At 45.4% G+C, this 18,215-nt stretch overlaps 1 protein-coding gene across 1 annotated transcript; it reads right to left on the bottom strand.

The window, feature by feature from the left end:
• Positions 1 to 8,984: 8,984 nt before the first annotated feature.
• CASP14 (caspase 14) lies at positions 8,985 to 17,835 on the bottom strand. The gene is made up of 7 exons (XM_055235571.1): positions 17,670 to 17,835; positions 15,014 to 15,086; positions 13,641 to 13,790; positions 13,314 to 13,539; positions 12,001 to 12,117; positions 11,742 to 11,845; positions 8,985 to 11,292 (listed from the first exon to the last, which is right to left on the bottom strand). The coding sequence occupies exons 2-7, from the start codon at positions 15,038 to 15,040 to the stop codon at positions 11,188 to 11,190; spliced, it is 729 nt and encodes a 242-aa protein (XP_055091546.1). The 5' UTR covers positions 15,041 to 15,086; positions 17,670 to 17,835; the 3' UTR covers positions 8,985 to 11,187.
• Between the last annotated feature and the right edge of the window lie 380 nt (positions 17,836 to 18,215).

Below are 18,215 nucleotides of genomic sequence, written 5' to 3'. Positions count from 1 at the left end.
TGCACAGTCAACGTGAACAACCAGGGGTGTGCCTTCTGGGTGTGCAAACATTCTTTAATTCCGTGGTTTGCGTGGGCGGATCATTTATTCAGTCTTCCCACCAATGCTGGTTTCTACAGAATAATCAACGGGAAAATGTTGGGCATGGTCAGGAAATACTCAATATCTGTTCCCTAATCTCTTTCAACCCACTTCTTACCAAGAGTCTATCCAAAGGAATAGATATGTTGCCTAAAAAGCTAAACCCACCCAGAATCCCGCAGCTATTAAATGACACAGTACTGTTCTGACCCCCAGCACCAGGTACAAAATCCAAACACTTCTCAAATTAAGTATAAATCAAAATTAATGATTTGCCAATTGGATATTACATTGTATTCATTTAATAGCAACAGATGAGAACCGACAAATTCATTTATGTGGATTAGATACTTTAGGTTTGTTTCTCCTGCTTGATAATCAATGATGATTATACCCCCTTGCAATCAAGGTTAATGAAAACTACCCCAGTTATTTTTTTTGTTTGTTTTAGATAAACTTTGTTTATTTCCAATTGACAATAACAATTGTGCACATTTATGGGGTACAATGTGACACTGTAACATACGTTTACATTGTGCCACGATTAAATTGTTGAAATCCGTATACTAAAGAGATACCTGAACTCCCATGTTCATTGCAACGCTAAATAAACTTACTTTGGGAAATAATTCTAAGTTTACAGAAAAGTTGCAAGAACAGTAGAGAGAATTCCTACACTGCTCCTTCATCTGGTTTCTTTTAATGTTAACATTTTACATAACCGGAATACATTTGTCAAAACTAACATTGGTACAGTACTACTAACTAAACTCCAGGTTTTATTCATATTTCACCCATTTTCCCACAAATGTCCTTTTTCTGTTTCTAGAATCCTATCCAGGATCTGACAATGCATTTAGTCATCTTGTCTTCTTAGTCTCCTTTGGTCTGACAGTTTCTCAGCCTTTCCTTGTTTTTCATGATTTTTTGACAGTCTTTCTTTTCCTCTAGATTTTTGGAAGAGATGGGGGGATTCTCGCTAGGTTGCCCAGGCTGGTCTCGAACTCCTGGGCTCAAGCAATCCTCCTGCCCTGACCTCCCAAAGTGCTGGGATTACAGGTGTGAGCAACTATGCCTGGCCACTTTAACCATTTTTAAAGTGTGCAGTTCAGTGGCATGAATTACACTCACAACATTGTACAGCCATCACCACTATTTCCAAAATGTTTTCATCACCCCCCAAATAAAACTCAAACTCATTAAGCAATCACTCCCTGTTCCTCCTTATCCCCAGCTCTGGAAACCTTCTAGTCGACTTTCCGCCTCTATAAACTTGCCTATTCTGGGTACCTTCTAAGGTGGAATCACATAATATTTGTGTGTCGTGTCTCTGGCTTATTTAACTTAACACAATGTTTTCAAGATTTATCCATGTTGTGGGAGGACTCAAGATATTTTAACAGAGATAATTTTTTTTGTATGTTAATTATTTATTCTTTGAGACAGGGTCTCACTCTGTCACCCAGGCTGGAGTGCAGTGGTGCCATCTTGGCTCACTGTAACCTTCACCTCCCAGGATCAAGGTGATCCTCCCACCTCAGCCTCCCTGGTAGCTGGGGCTATAGGCATGCATCACCATGCCTGGCTATTTGTTTTTGCATTTTTCTTAGAAGTGGGGTTTCACCATGTTGCCCAGGCAGTCTCAAACTCCTGAGCTCAAGCTATCTGCCCACCTCCTCCTCCCAAAGTGCTGGGGTTACATATGTGAGCTACCACACCTGGCCTGTATGTTAATATTTATTATTTACTGGATTTATGGAATGTAGACACTGAAAGCTCATATTCTATCATTTATTTGCGTTCTACTTATAGTTTCTTATAGATGACATTTTCCAGAAGCCATCATCGAGAAAATTTTGCATAGGGCCAGGCGCAGTGGCTCACACCTGTAATCCCAGCACTTCAGGAGGCTGAGGTGGGTGGATCACAAGGTCAGGAGATGGAGACCACCCCGGCCAGCATGGTGAAACCCCGTCTCTACTAAAATACAAAAAATTAGCCAGGCGTGGTGGTGGGCACCGGTAATCCCATCTACTTGGGAGGCTGAGGCAGGGGAATTGCTTGAACTGGGAGGTGGAGATTGCAGTGAGCCAAGATTGCACCACTGCACTCCAGCCTGGTGACAGAGTAAGACTCCGTCTCAAAAAAAAAAAAAAAAGAAAAAAATTTGCATAAATTTAAGGAGTACAAGGCCAGTTTTGTTACATGGATGTGTTGCCTAGTGGTGAAGTCTGGGCTTTTAGTGTAACCGTCACCCAAATAATGTACATTGTACCCATAAAGTAATTTCTCATCCTCCATCTCTTGCTACTCTCTTACCCTTCTGCCTCTCCAGTGTCTATAATTCCACACTGTATGTCCTTGTCTACACATTATTTGGCCCCCACTTACAAATGAGAATATGTTGATATGGTTTGGCTGTGTCCCCACTTAAATCTCATCTTGAATTGTAGTTCCCATAATCCCTATGTGTCATGGGAGGGACCCAGTGGGGGGTAATTGAATCATGGGGCCAGTTACCCTCATGCTGTTCTCGTGATAGTGAGTAAGTTTCAGGAGATCCGATGGCTTTATAAAGGGCAGTTCCCCTGCACATGCTCTCTTGTCTGCCACCATGTAAGATGTGCCTTTGCCCCTCCTTCACCTTCCACCATGATTGTGAGGCCTCTCCAGCCATATGGAATTGTGAATCCATCAAACCTCTTTTCTTTATAAATCACCCAGTCTTGGGTATGTCTTTATTAGCAGCATGAGAACGGTCTAATACACATGTGCTATTTGACTTTCTGAGACATGATTTCACTCTTTTTTTTATGGCAGAATCATAGTCCATTCTGTATATATACCATATTTTCATTACCCAATCATCTGCTGATGTCTTTTAACAGAAAGAATTTAACATGGGAATTAATTAAACAGGTAGTGAAGGACCAGAAAAGCAAGAAGGCAAGACTAGTTAACAAGGACCTGGTTAACACTAGTGCTAACCCAGAAATAATTTCTGTGGAATCAGCTGACAAGCTGAGGCCTGGGAAACACTGGGAAGAGTTGAGGTTATCAGACTCTAGAATCTTAGAAGAGGAAGAAGACAGTGCCATGTGCATATCTGTGCATATATCTGAGACGGAGCTGCTGGCCAGCTGATGCATGTATATTTCAGGGGGCACAATGATGCCGGTTTTGTGTGTGGGGCAAAAAAAGTTGGAAACTGGAATGATGTGATGCTACTGGCGACTCCAAGAGGAAGAATCCTCTTTTTTTGTCCTCTTCCCATTTCCTCCTCTCTGTTGTGCCTTGTACTATCAGAAGCTAACAGCAAGCCAACTGGGTGTATTGAGATAGACTTGAGGCCATGGGTGTGGACTGTGGGTGAGCATACACAGCAATAGGGTGATTGGCTTACTGAATTGGCCAGGGTGAAGGTGACCTCATTCTTATAATTGATCATCTGCAAGAGCAACTTCACAAACAGCCGAAATATTTTATTCCCACATAACCCGACCAATCAGAATGAAGGTGAACAGTTCATGTTCCAAATTCTCAAAGCTAGAACTCCCTTCCCTTTTCTTGTGTCTCACGCTGAACTGGGTGCTGCACTTTGGAACCTTTGGAAGTTGCTTATTCATTCTTATTAGTGAATAAAATGTAAACATGATTAAATAGAAACTGCTCATAGGTAAAGGAAGTGGATTTATTTTTATCTCATGGATTCTGCACATTTCCTAGGTAGCTGGTAGAATGAATGTCATTCATTCCAATGTGCTGTTTTAACCTGGCTGGTCTCATGTGTCAGTCAGCACAGATTAGGTTATGCTGCAGTAACAAATGACTCCAAAGCTCACTGGCTTATGACAATCGATGTTTAATCTTGGATCCATCAAGTGGAAGAGCCGGATTTTGAATAAATAATCATATCTCAAAAGACATAATTTTAAAGTGTGATTTGTGGTTTGGAGAAAAAGTCTACAAAGAACTCTAAACTCGGGTCTTGTCTGAGGTGGTAGACAAGGAGACTTCCCTTCAGAAATGTATTTGAGCTACAGTATAAAGGATAACAAGGTGGTTTGGAGGAGTGATCTAAGCAGAGGTAACTGAGATAGGAAATAGCTTATTTTGGAAAAGAAAGAAGTCCAAAGTGACTTCAGAAAGACTGAAGGAGTAGAGATAAAAAGATGTAGGGATCTAGAAGTTAAGACTTTTTTCCTTATCCAAAGGGCAGTGGGAGGTCACAGAAAGATTTTAAGAAGAAGCACAGCAGGTCATATTTACATTTTCAAAGATTTATTTCACATTTATTATTGTTATTCTTTTAGAGGTAGTTCTGTTGCTCAGGCTGCAATGCACAATCATAGCTCACTGCAGTCTTGACTTCCTGGGCTGAAGTGATCCTCCTGCCCCAACCTCCCAAGTAGCTGGAACTTACAGGCGCACACCACCATACCTGGCTCAGATCTGCATTTTAAAACGACTGTTTCTGCTGCTATCAGTGAGTGTCTTGGAGAACAAATAAACAAAGGGGGACTTGCCTTGGAACTGATGTGGCAAAAGCTGCAGGATCCCCACTTTTATGGGCCTCTCCATGGCCCGAGGAGAGACCCTGACAATGTGCTTATGTGGCTGCACTAATTCTGCATTGCTGTTTGTCCTCTTCTTAAAGAGGGACTCTTTCTGCCCAATTGTATAGGTCCTACAAAGCCTGGATCAGTTCCTGATGCTGAATATGAAACTTCCAGGCTAAACCTACACATCCTTGCTTAATAATTGCGGAAAACCTTTAGTCGCAGGTCTTGAAGAACAAAGCCATTGATATGGTTTGGGTCTGTCTCTGCTCAATCTCATGTCAGATTGTAACCCTCAGTGTTGGAGGTGGGATCTGGTGGGAGGTGATTGGGTCATGTGGGCAGATTTCTCCTTAGGTGAGGTTCTTATGTTAGCAAGTGTGTTATCACGAGATCTGGTTGTTTAAAAGTATGTAGCACCTCCCCACCTCCCTTCTTCCTGCTCCAGCTAAGTAAGGCATGTGTGCTTTCTCTTTGCCTTCCACCATGATTGTAAGTTTCCTGAGACCTCCCCAGCCATGCTTCCCATACAGCCTGTGGAACCCTGAGCCAATTAAACCTTTTTTTCTTTTTGAGACCAAGTCTTGCTCTGTCACCCAAGCTAGAGTGCCTGCTGCAACCTCTGCCTCTTGGGTTTAAGCGATTCTCCCATCTCAGCCTCCCGAGTAGCTGGGATTACAGGTATGCACCACCATGCCCAGCTAATTTTTTTTTGTATTTGTAGTAGAGACAGGGTTTCACCGTGTTGGCCAGGCTGGGTTTGAACTCCTGACCTCAAGTGATCTGCCCACCTCGGCCTACCAAAGTGCTAGGATTACAGGCTTGAGCCACCGCACCTGCCTTAAACCTTTTTTCTTTAAACATTACCCAGACTCAAGTATTTCTTTATAGCAGTATGAGAACAGACTAATACAACAGTAGATTTCAATGCTGGCTTATTCCATCCAGCATAATATACTTCAGGTTCATCCATGTGGTGGCAAATGGCAGAATCTCATTTATTTATTTATTTTAAAGCTGAATAACATTCCATTGTGCACACACACACACACACACACTCTCTCTCTCTCTCACACACACACGCACAGTCTTTTCCTTATTCATTCATCCATAGATGGACACTTCGATTTTTTCACATTTTGCCTATTGTGAATAATGCTTCAGTGACCATGGGAGTGCAGATATCTTTACTAGATTTAATTTCATTTCCTTTGGATATATATTCAAAAAGTCTAACTGCTGGGTCATATGGTGGTCTGTTTTTTTTCTGTTTTGTTTTGTTTTCTTTTTTTTTGAGACAAGATCTTGCTCTGTCACCTAGGCTGGCGCGCAGAGGTGCAATCTCGGTTCACTGCAGTCTTGACTTCCTGGGCTCAAGCGATCCTCCCACTTCAGCCTCCCGAGTAGCTAGGACTACACTGCACCTCGCTAATTTAAAAAATTTTTTTAGTAGAGACTAAGCCTCACTTTGTTGCCCAGGTTGGTTTAAAACTCCTGGGCTCAAGTGACTCTCCCGCCTTGGCATCCTGAGATTACAGGCGTGAGTCACCATGCCTGGACAGTTCCGTTTTTTATTTGATATATCATAGTTGTACAGATTTTTGGGGTAATGATCAAATTAGGGTAATTAGATATCCATTCACCTTAAACGTTTATCTTTTCCTTGTGTTGGGAACACTGCTATTCTTCTCCTCTTGCTATTTTGAAATATACAAATAATTACTGTTAATGATAATTTTCCTACTGTGCTCCCAAATACAAGAACTTATTCATCCTACCTAACTGTACTTTTGTACCCAGTAAGCCATTTCTCTTCACGTCTTCTCCCTGCTTCCCTTCCCAGCCTCTGGTAATTACCATCCCAGTCTCTGTCTTCACCAGATCTACTTTTTTAGCTTCCACATAATGAGTGAGAATATGTGATGTTTGTCTTTCTGTACCTGGCTTATTTTACTTAATATAATGTCATCCAAGCTCATCCACATTGCTGCAAATGACACGATTTTGTTCTTCGTTATGGCTGAATAGTATTCTATTGTGCATATATACCACAGTTTCTTTATCCATTCATCTATTGATGGACACTTAGGTTGATTCTATATCTTGGCTATTGTGAATAGCGCTGCAATTAACATGGCAGTGCAGATATCTCTTTGATATATTGATTTCCTTTATTTTGCATATATACCTAAGAGTGGGATTACTTGATTATCTTGTAGTTCTGTTTTTAATTTTCTTTTTCTTTATTTTCTTCCTCTTTTTTTTTTTTTTGAGAGGGAGTCTTGCTCTGTCGCCCAGGCTGGAGTGCAGTGGCGTGATCTCGGCTCACTGCAAGCTCCACCTCCGGGGTTCACGCCATTCTCCTGCCTCAGCCTCCCAAGTAGCTGGGACTACAGGCACCCGCCACCATGCCCGGCTAATTTTTTGTATTTTTAGTAGAGACGAGGTTTCACTGTGTTAGCCAGGATGGTCTCGATCTCCTGACCTCGTGATCCGCCCACCTCGGCCTCCCAAAGTGCTGGGATTACAGGTGTGAGCCACCGCGCCCGGCCTCTTCCTTTTTTTTTTTTTTTTTTTTCAGACAGTGTCTCACTTTGTCTCCCAGGCTGGAGTGCAGTGGCAGGATCTCAGCTCACTGCAACCTCCACCTCCCGGGTTCAAGTGATTTTCCTGCCTCAGCCTCCCAAGTAGCTGGGATTACAGGCGCCCACCACCATACCTGGCTAATTTTTGTATTTTTAGTAGAGACGGGGTTTCACCATGTTGGCCAGGCTGGTCTTGAACTCCCACCCTCAAGTGGTCCACCCTCCTCAGCCTCCCTAAGTGCTGGGATTACAGGTGTGAGCCGCCACGCCCGGCCTGTTTTTAATTTCTTTAGGAATCTCTGTAGTGTTTTCCACATGGCTGCACCATTCTATTTTCCACCAGCAAAGATTCCCTTTTCTCCACACCCTCACCAACGCTTATCTCCTATCTTTTTGATAATAGCCATCCCAACAGGTGTGAGGTGATACCTCATCGACATCAAAATTAGTATTGACAGCAAAATTGGAATTTTTACAAAGATATTAGGGTAGGGGTTGTCAAACCTTCTCTGTAAGGGGCCAAATAGTAAAAACTTTCAGCTTTGTGGGCCATATGCTGTCTGTTCTAACTACTTAACTCTACCATTGTAGGTTGAAGGCAGCCGTAGCCAGTATGTAAGTGAATAAACATGCCTGTGTGCCAGCAAAACTTTGTTGATAAAAACAAACTGCAGACTGGATCTGGTGAGTGGGACACAGTTTTCTGACCCTCATATTCGGAGACTCCCAGAATCACTGGGTGTTTGGACCGCAGGTTGGCATGTAAGTAAGTGTATAGAACTCAGTGCATGCATCACCCCAGATCTCTTGGCCCTTCGAACCCACCCCTATGTTGGCCACTTGGTTTGCCATTTCCATGGATAAAACCCCAGTTACTGCCATGGCTAGATCCCTGGGTGTACCACATAAAATGACCATAGACAATTTACTCCCTAAGGTGGACGTTCAAATGGATCAGGAATGATGTACTTATGCCAATAGACAGGTGTCAGCTTCCCAAGTGCTCAGAGGAGAAAGGCTTTGAGGTTACACTTGAGTTCATTAGGAAAAATAGATGTGATTGATTAGTCACGTCTGCCAGGGGCACCAGGCTAGAGAGAGGTGGCACACTTGCTAAATGTCTTTGATGCTGTAACTAGCCCACCTCCAGTGTCCCTTATAGTTCTGAAAAATGACATTTCTGTGTCTGCATAGTTCCTTGGAAACATTCTGGAGATGGAACAATTATGTAAAAGATAGCCATTCAGCATGAAAGTGTGGCCTGTAACTTTACAAGTTCCTAACACTTCTGTTTTTGTGAAAGAGGCAGGAGCTCGGTGTGGTGGGTCACATCTATAATCTCAGCACTTTGGGAGGCCAAGGCAAGAGGATTGCTTGAGACCAGAAGTGTGAGACCAGCCTCGGCAACATAGTGAGACCCAATCTCTATAAAAAAATAAGAAAATTAGCCAGGTGTGGTGGTGCACAACTGTAGTCCCAGCTACACGAGAGGCTGAGGTGGGAGGATTGCTTGAGCCCAGGAGGTCGAGGGTGCAGTGAGCTATGATGGCGCCACTGTACTCCAGCCTGGGTGGCAGAGCAAGATCTCATCTCTTAAAGAAAAAAAAGGAAAGAAGACAGAAGATGAAGCTCCTGATTCTCCATTCATGATAGACACACCTGGGAGGAAGCAAGCCACCGGGAAAAAAGAAATTAAATCCATAACTCCTTTCGTATCAGCCTCACGGTTTCAGCACAGAACAAAGGTTTCAACATTTTCTTTCAAAGTTTGACAACTGTTTATTGAACACTTATTATGCAGATTAAGGGCTTGTTCCCTGCCCTCCAGAAGTGGTCATTTCCAGCATCTAATCCTGGGTGAGAGGGAAGGATCAATCAGAAAAGAGAGAGGAAATGGCTTTCTGGAAAAAGTAGGGGTGGGAGGTAGTGGAAGAGGGGTAAAGGGAGAGGGAGGGCCCTCCAGCTTGGGGGAGATGGTGATAGCAAAGGCTTAGACGTAAGGGTGAGTAAGAGGACATTAGCCTTGTTGAAAGAGTGAATTAATGGTGGAAGAGATGGGAGATGAGTTTAGCTAAGTGCTGGTAGATGGCAAAACTGGAAGAGTGTGAGAGATCCTGATGTGCGGTTTGATTTTGGTCTTCATTTGATTGACTGATTGATTTTGGAGACCGGATCTCACTGTCTCACCTAGAGCTGGGATGCAGTGGCATGATCATAGCTCCTTACAGCCTCAAACTCCTGGGCTCAAGTCATCCTCCCACCTCAGCCTCCTGAGTAGCTGGGACTACAGTCATGTGCCACCATACCCAGTTAATTAATTTTTTTTTTTTGTAGAGCCGGGGTCTTGCTGTGTTGCCCAGGCTGGTCTCTTAACTCCTGGCTTCAAGTGATCCTCCCGCTTCAGACTCTCAAAGTTGGGATTACAGGTGTAAGCCACTGTGTCCAGTCCCCTGGTCTTTAAATAATAGGATATGTTGTGTCTTCTTGAGTGTTCCGGGGAGATCACTGTTATAGAGGGTATGGAGGACACATGAAAAGTGGGATGGAAAAGCAGAGAGGCGAGGGAGGAAGTTGGTTGCAAAGATGCAGATATGAGAAGCTGAGGACTTGAGCCTGGACAGTAACATGTCAGGGAAGAGAAGACCGGCATGAAAGTTGTTTCAAAATCAGGCTGGACTGGGCATGGTGTCTGGTGGCATATGAAGGATGCAAGAAGAGAGGGGTCATAGATTAACTGCAGAAATCTGAACCTGGGATCTGAGGTTGAGGATACCAGGGAACGCTTGGAGGAGTAACCAGGAAGAAAAGCCCTGAGTTTTTAGTGACGCTGGATGTGCCCATAGGTTACTTGAGCAGGAAAGGTCAAAGCTGAGGATGGGGAGATACAGGCTGTAGAGTTGGAAGACAGTGAAGCCGATCTGACTTCCACCCTGGTGCTGCAAGGTTACCTGGAGGTAACCTTGGCTGGTGGTTATTGAAAATTTCTAGAAACTTCCAGAAAGCTCTTACCTTGGAGGAAAGGACAATTTTTATTAGGCATCTTCACTAATTAGAAACGTTTTCAGATGGATCAAGATTTAGCAGGTTGTGGAAAAGAGGCTGGGCTGGAAGTCAAACCTTGTCCTTGCCTCTGTCTTACTGTATTGCATTTGACAAATTATTTAACCTCTCTGGTTATGAGAGGTTAAATATTATGTTGTCTGCAAAATAGCAACGTCACAACAGGGAATTTGCCATAGCTCCAACACGCTCTCATTTAGAGTAATTGAATGCAAGAATAGTTGAATGGATGGATTTTCTTGGAGAGAGGGCAGAGTCCAGGGTTTCAGGGGAGGGGTGTTAGGAGGAAGAGATCCAGAAAGGAAGAGACAACTTTATTATCTAGAGAGGCCATGAGCTAGGAAGAGAACAGAGTTAGGACACCAACTTGCTAGCCAAGGAGGAGTGGTTTTGGAGAGAAAGAATGGTTCTTGCCTTACTAACTCTCCAGGGTAAAGGAGAGAACTGGAAGTTGGGAATGCATTGGCCTCAGGAGGAGGTTTTACCTCCAAGTGAGATGCAAGCAGAGGTTGGATTGGCGTAGGAGGGGATGAGTGGGCGTTGGTTTGTCCATGGAAAATCTTGAGCTTTATCCAGTTTCTGCTTCATGGGAGAAAGAAGACCACAGGAACAGAAAGTGGGATAAGTGAATGCACTCTTAGGTCTCTTAGGTTGCGTTAATAAAGATAGAAAGTCCAGCCAGAGGGAGGTGATGTTAATGTTGCCACCATGCCTCGTTCTAAGTTTTGGCTGGCTTGCTCTAAGAAGGACAGGAGGACCTGCATGAGGGGTGTGATGGAAAAGAAACTGGGTGCCATTTAGCCTTGGGAAGAGAAGACCTTGGGGAGTGGTAAGAGCTGCCTCTAAATTTCTGCGAGACGGAAAGAATGCTGGAAGGAAAGCTCCTCCCGGCCTTTCTACTTCTACTGCAGATACAGCCGTTTCCGGAGGGTGCTTTGGATTTCAGGGTTCGTTTTCCTTGCTTTTCCTTCCTGAACCAGCTCTGCTTCTGCCACCTGCCGGGTCACCTGCAGCAACAGGTGTGGTGAGCTTGGAGGAGTCAGTGTCATGGACTTATGGGGGGAGGGTTAGGGAACAGGGCAGGTGGGTATTCTTGTCCTAAGATAAGAGACCTTTATGGTCTCCTCCTATATCGTAGTTTGTATGGAATCCTTGGCTGGGCATTTTTTTTTCTAATTTGCAATAAAAACATATAAACATTAAAAGAAAACAGTTTGCCCAAACATTGTTTATATCCAAGGGGGGTTTGTTTATAGTAATTTATCTCACATACTGTGGGTTTTAAGAGTCCCTGCATTTGGGAAAGTTGTTGGAAAGTGGGCATCTTAGTTTCTGTATTGAGATCTGGGTTGGATTTGGACCTGAGGGAAATGGAGAGGGGTTAGGAGGCTCAGCCCCCTTTGCCTGCACCCTTCTTGGCCTGGGCGGTGGTCCTAGCTACCTTATGTCAACTCACCTCTGTCAGAAGCTCCAAGATGTGTCCTTTCCTCTTCGTGAACACATCCACCAGGGTCTGGATAAAGCATGAGCCTTTCTGATCATGTCGGTAGGCGATGTATCCTGGGAATTCCAGAGAGGTGGGTTCGGGCGAGCTTCAGAGGGTAGGTAGAGGGGATCCTGGAAGGGGGCGGGTCCTGGAGGAGAGGTTCAGGAGTTGGGAGTGGCAGGAGAGGGGGAAGAGCAGAGGGAGCCCTGGGCCAGCTGGGAGCTCATACCCTCTACCGTGGAGTAAACGTGCAGGGCGTCTGTGTACGTTGGGATGGTTTGCGGGCTGTCTTTGATGACCATCACAATCTCATCTCCACCTACTGTTTCACCGGAGTCCCTTTGTTCTGAAACAACAAGAAGAGGAGGAGGCAAAGTCAGAGAGAAAGGTAAGGAAAGGGGCCGGGCAGGGTGGCTCACATGTGTACTCCCAGCGTTTTGCGGGGCTGAAGCAGGAGGATCATTTGAACCTGGGAGTTTCAGGCTGCAGTGAGCCATGATTGCACCACTACACTCTAGCCTGGGAGACAGAGGGAGATGTCACCTCTTAAAAAGAAAGGTAAGGGCTGGGCATGGTGGCTCAGGCCTATAATCCCAGCACTTTGGGGGGCTGAGGAGGGCAGATCACTTAAGTTCAGGAGTTTGAGACCAGCCTGACCAACATGGTCAAATCCCATCTGTACTAAAAATACAAAAATTAGCCGGGCATGGTGGCATGCACCTGTAATCCCAGCTACTTGGGAGGCTGAGGCAGAAGAATTGCTTGAACCTGGGAGGTGGAGGTTGCAGTGAGCCTAGATCGTGCCATCGCACTCCAGCCTGGGTGACAGAGCAAGACTCTGTCTAAAAAAAAAAAAAAAAAAGGATGGTCTTGTGGTATGCCACGTGCAGTGGGGCTTTTTAATTTAATTTAACTTTTTAGAGACAGGGGCTTGCTTTGTTTCCCAGGCTGCAGTGCAATAGTGTAATCATAGCTCACTGCAGCCTCTTAACTCCTGGGCTCAAGTGATCCTCCTACCTCAGCCTCCTGAGTAGCTAGGACCACAGGCCCATGCCACCATGCCCTTGCTGATTTTTAATATTTTTCATAGAGCTGGGTTCTTGCTATGTTGCCCAGAAGCTAGTCTTGAACTCCTGGCCTCAAAAAATCTTCCCGCCTGGGCCTCCCGAAGTACTGGAATTGCAGGCATGAGCCATGGTGCCTGGCTTCAGCTGGGGCTTTGGATCTGGGACTGGCTTGGATAAAAACACAGACTTGGCTGGGCATGGTGGGAGGCTGAGGCAGGAGGATTGCTTGAGCTCAGGAGTTTGAGACCAGCCTGGGCAACATAATCAGACCCTGTCTACAAAAATTAGCCTGACATAGTGGCGGGAGCCTGTAGTCCCAGCTACTCAGGAGGCTGAGGCAGGAGGACGGCTGGAGCCTGGGAGATGGAGATTGCAGTGAGTTGAGATTGCACCACTGCATTCCAGCCTGGGTGCTGTCTCAAAAAACAAAACAGAAAACAAACCAGAGACTCTGTGCTCTTGGATCTGTCCCCACCTCCTCGACAGGCCTGTATGATGTACACCTTGGGCTTAGCTCGCAGGGCCTGGCAGTTCTTGTTGTTCAGGGCCTCGAAGAGATTCTCCAGCTTGACCATCTCCCCATCTTCTCCCTTAAGGAAGCTTTCCCTCCCGTGAGCCATGAGTACCACGAAGGCACAACTGACGGGATCTTCCCGGGAATCGATGGCCTGCTGGAATTTTTCCAGCTCTTCCTGGAATTGCTGGAGTGAGAGGAAGAACCAGACTCAGCTGGGTCCCCATAGCCTACATATCCAACCTAGTACCATTCCCCCAGCTAGGCCTGGAGTAGGCACCCCAATACCTGGGCAGTGGGGTCTCTTTTCATGGTACTTTCGAATCTCAGCTGCCGAAACATGTGTTCCAGAGCATCCAGGTCTTCTTCGGAACCTTCCCGGGCTTTGGTGACACACAGTGTTAGGGCCAGGCGGGCACCTGACATATCATATTTCTCCTGGGCCAAGAGAAGACAAAAATCAGCATGAGGAGGTTCAAAGAGAAGCAGATATAGTCAAAAGAGGCATGCAGGCTGGGTGTGGTGGCTCATGCCTGTGATCCCAGGACTTTGGGAGGCTGAGGCGGGAGGATTGCTTGAGCCCAAGAGTTCAAGACCAGCCTGGGCAACATAGTGAGACTCTGTCTCTACAAAAAATGAAAAACTTAGCTGGGTGTGCTTCTGTACACCTGTAGTCAGCTACTTTGGAGGCTGAAGTGGCAGGATCGCTTGAGCCTGGGAGGTTGAGGCTGCAGTGAGCCATGATCTTGCCACTGCACTCCAGCCTGGGCAATAAGTCAGACCCTGTCTCAAAAACGAACAAACGAAACAAGAGAGGCTTGGGCTTAGGGTTGCCAGGTATAATACAAGATGCTCAGGTACATTTAAATTTCAAATAAAAACCAATATACTTATACTTTTTAGTATACTTATACTTTTTAGTATAAGTATATCCCAAATATTGCATGGGATATTCTTATACTACGTAATTATTTGTTGTTGATGTGAAGCTCAAATTGAATTTGGTGTCCTTTATTTTTAGTTCCCAAATACAGCAACCCAACCTGGGGTCCAGCCCTGTTCTAGCTTGGTATGAACTTGGGGGAAGTCACTGCTCCCATCTGAGCCTCAGTTTCCAATATAGACAATGAGCGTGTGTGTGATTTTGAAGATCCCTTCCAGTTGTCGTATTTTGTGGATTTGCAAGTCTCCTCATCCTCCCCAAGAGTGTTCTAAGCATTCCTCTATCACCTCCTCACTTGCAGAGGTCTCAGAGTTTCTGAAGCTAATACTGAGATCCCGTCTGAGGAAGAAGAATATTGGGGGTCAACATTTCTTTTCAGAACAGAAGCAGGGTACTGAGCACCACAGTGGTAAGAACTTCATCTTTTAAAAAATCAACATACAATTGTTTATTGCAGGACTTCTCAGAATGTTTAATGTGTTGAGAAGAACTTGATCTTTGGAGACAGAGGTAGCTGTGTTTGACTGCCCCCACCCCCCAACCCAGCTTCGGTTCCATCTCTGAGTCTTTTTTTGCTGTTTGATTGACTACAAAGTACCTCCTAGCTCTGAGTTCAGGTCATGATTTTTTCAGTCCCTCCACTCTTTCCAAAACATTAAGATCCTCACCTTCCTTCTCCCCTTATGATCACCCTCCCCTCAACCTGCACCCAGCCTACCTCTTCCAAAGACCGCAGATTGCTCATTTCTCCTTTGGTTGTGAGCCCCGGCTCTCAGCACCCTTGTCTGATCCTTGGGTTCAAAAGAAGATAGGTTAAAGGTCTCTAAAGGGAGGCCGAGGGGCTCGGGGGACAAACTGGCTTACGTATCTGGATTTTTGAGACTCAATAGCACTCCAGTGGTGAGGATTTGGTCCGTGGACAGATCTGTGCAATAGATGATAATCCATGAAGTAGTAATATATCACCCCTAGAATGATAATTTCGTGATGTCTTCCGTTTCTGGATGTCTTCTTCAGAACTGCTGGGCCTACCCCACAATGTCCCCCACCCCGCCCCCAAAAAATTCCTATGTCTCCCTTGGGTCATTCACCAGCTTGCGGTGGACTGAACTTCCCCTGAAAACCCTGGAATGAGGAGCAGGGCAAGTGGCCCATGTGTTTCCCTCTTCTACCTAGGAGATGACGGGCTGGGGAAGCCATCTCAAGGAGATGCCTTGGAGGAGCGTTTAAAAGGAGAATGCCATCAAAGTGGGGAATGCAACTTTGATATTATCTCATTGGGTCTCCAATATGAAGGGATCAATCCACCTCCCTCGCTCTTCCTTGAGTCCGAATGTCTGTCCACGTTCTCCGTTCTCATCTCTGAGTTCTGTTCTCTGGCTGCACAGACAGACTTTTGTCATACTCTTGGCATTTCCCCATCTCTTTGCCTTTTCCTACACTTTCTCCTCAGTAGGGAATGCTTTTTTTTTTTTTTTGAGATGGAGTCTCACTCTGTCACCCAGACTGGAGTGCAGTGGCATGATCTCGGCTCACTGCAACCTCTGCCTCCTGGGTTCAAGTGATTATCCTGTCTCAGCCTCCCGAGTAGCTGGGACTACAGGCACGCGCCACCATGCCTGGCTAATTTTTTTTGTATTTTTAGTAGAGACAGGGTTTCACTGTGTTAGCCAGGATGGTCTTGATCTCCTGACCTCGTGATCTGCCCGCCTCGGCCTCCCAAAGTGCTGGGATTATAGGCGTGAGCCACTGCACCCCACCGGGAATGCTTTTTTTTTTTTTTAACCTATCTTCTTATCCATCTATCTGTCCAGTCACCCATCAATTCATTCACCTATCCATCTACCATCTATCCATTAATTCATCATCTATCCATCCATTCACCCACTCATCCATCCATCTACTTATCTATTAATCAGTCATCCCATCCACCAATCCTTCCACCCTCACATCTATCTAGTCATCCATCAATCCAATTTAACATCCATCCTTTTATTCTTCAACCCATCCACCAATTTATCTTTCCACTTACCTATCTATCCACTCATCCATCCATCCATCCACCCACTCACACATTTATTCATCCATCTGTCTGTCTACCCATCTATTAATCAGCCATCCCATATACCCATTCATTCTTCCGTCAACCCATATATCTACCCATCCATCTATCCATCTATCTATCCATCCACTTATCCATCCAGCCACTCATTCATTCATCCATCCATCCATTCATCCATTATCTCTCTCTGTCTTCCATCCCTCCATCTATTCTACCTTCCACTCATCCCATCCATCCACTTATCCATCCAACCACCCACTCATTCACTCATCCATCAATCTATTCATCCATTATCTCTCTGTCTTCCATCCCTCCATCTATTCTACCTTCCAACTATCCCTCCATCTAGCCCTTCCTCTATCCATTCCTTCATCCATCATCTCTATCTTCCATCTATCCATCCACCTATTTACTTATCCATCCACCCATCCACCCATCCATCCATCCATCCATCCATCCATCCATCCATCCATCCACCCACCCACTCACCCACCTACCCAGCAAATATTTTCTGGGTATCTATTATGTGTTATGCACTTAGAATCCATTAAGTAAGACAGACATGCACCCTGATCTTCTGTCCTTCTGTAGCGCTAGTCTGTGACAGAAATGAATATTAAATCTCTCTCTCTCTCTCTCTCTCTCTCTCTCACACACACACACACACACACACACACACACAACAAGTGCTGTGATGAAAGAGGAACCAAAGGTTGTGAGGGAGGAAGCGGAAGGAGCATAGCCCTGGAGCCAGAACCAAATCCTGCCTCAGTCCCTTCCCAGCTGTGTGACCTTCGGCATCTCATTCTCCTCTCTGAGACTCGATTTTCCCATCCGCAAAGGACTTGGGGAGAGCTCTAGGTGCTTAACAGCAATGGCAACCCAGTTAGGTTTTATGATCCCTCTTGACCTCCTGGAACTTTCCTCTTCCTTCTCTGGACTCTCACAGCTCTGCTTGCTCCTACTTGAATTACAGCAGTGTTTTTGATTCTTACTCTCATGGCTGAACTGGCAGCTCAGTTTTCAGGACTGAAAGCCTGACTTCATTATCTCTGTCTCCATCACGGCCAACAGTGTGGCAGGGAGCACAGAGGTGGTGTTGGAGAGAATTTGCTGAGTAAACAAATAAGAAAAAAATGAACAGATGAAAGAAAGGGGATGGATGGAAATTTCTTCCATTCTGCCAAAACTGGCCAGAGCATTAATTCATGAAGGGAGAGGGAGCGTATGTGTGTATGTGCATGTGTGTGTGTGTGTGTGTGTGTGTCTGAGAGAGAGAGAGAGAGAGGCTAATATCCACCAAATCACTTACCGACTCTAGAGGCAGCTGTTTCTCAAGGCCAAGTTCAATCTCACTACTCTTCTAGTTGCCAATACTGAGCTGGGCACCGAGGAGGAGTCAGGCCCACGTACTGATCTTGGAGAAGGGGCTGACAGTGTGGAATCTCCCAGGGTTTCTCCTGAGAGGCCTGGTCTATGAATCGGGTGGCACAATCATCTGGCCCTTTATTGTCAGTGAGTTTTCTGTCACTCAGGAAACCTCATGACACACCCTTGGCACACAGCTGTGGTGTGGAAATGGAGCCAGTGCCCATGGGATGAGTGATCGCAAGGCTGAGAGGACTCCCTCTGGCAAAGGTGGCCTAGGCAGAGAGTCTAAATTAGTCAGATATCTGTGCCAGCCCAGCCACAACCTCTCCCAACCCCCATCCCATAGCCAGCCCATCTGGTTATTACCATCCTCAATATGCCTCGTTTATTCATCTCACCTTCCACTGTGTAGATAACACCGACTTCACTTACTTATTATCTCATTGAGTCTTCAAGAGTCCAGAGAGATCAGTATTTTTGCTCCCAT

The sequence above is a fragment of the Symphalangus syndactylus genome, chromosome 13 (assembly GCF_028878055.3).
Source record: "Symphalangus syndactylus isolate Jambi chromosome 13, NHGRI_mSymSyn1-v2.1_pri, whole genome shotgun sequence".
Lineage (NCBI taxonomy): Eukaryota > Metazoa > Chordata > Mammalia > Primates > Hylobatidae > Symphalangus > Symphalangus syndactylus.
The sequence above is the reverse complement of the archived record's forward strand: the minus strand, read 5'-3'. Positions and strand labels throughout refer to the sequence as shown.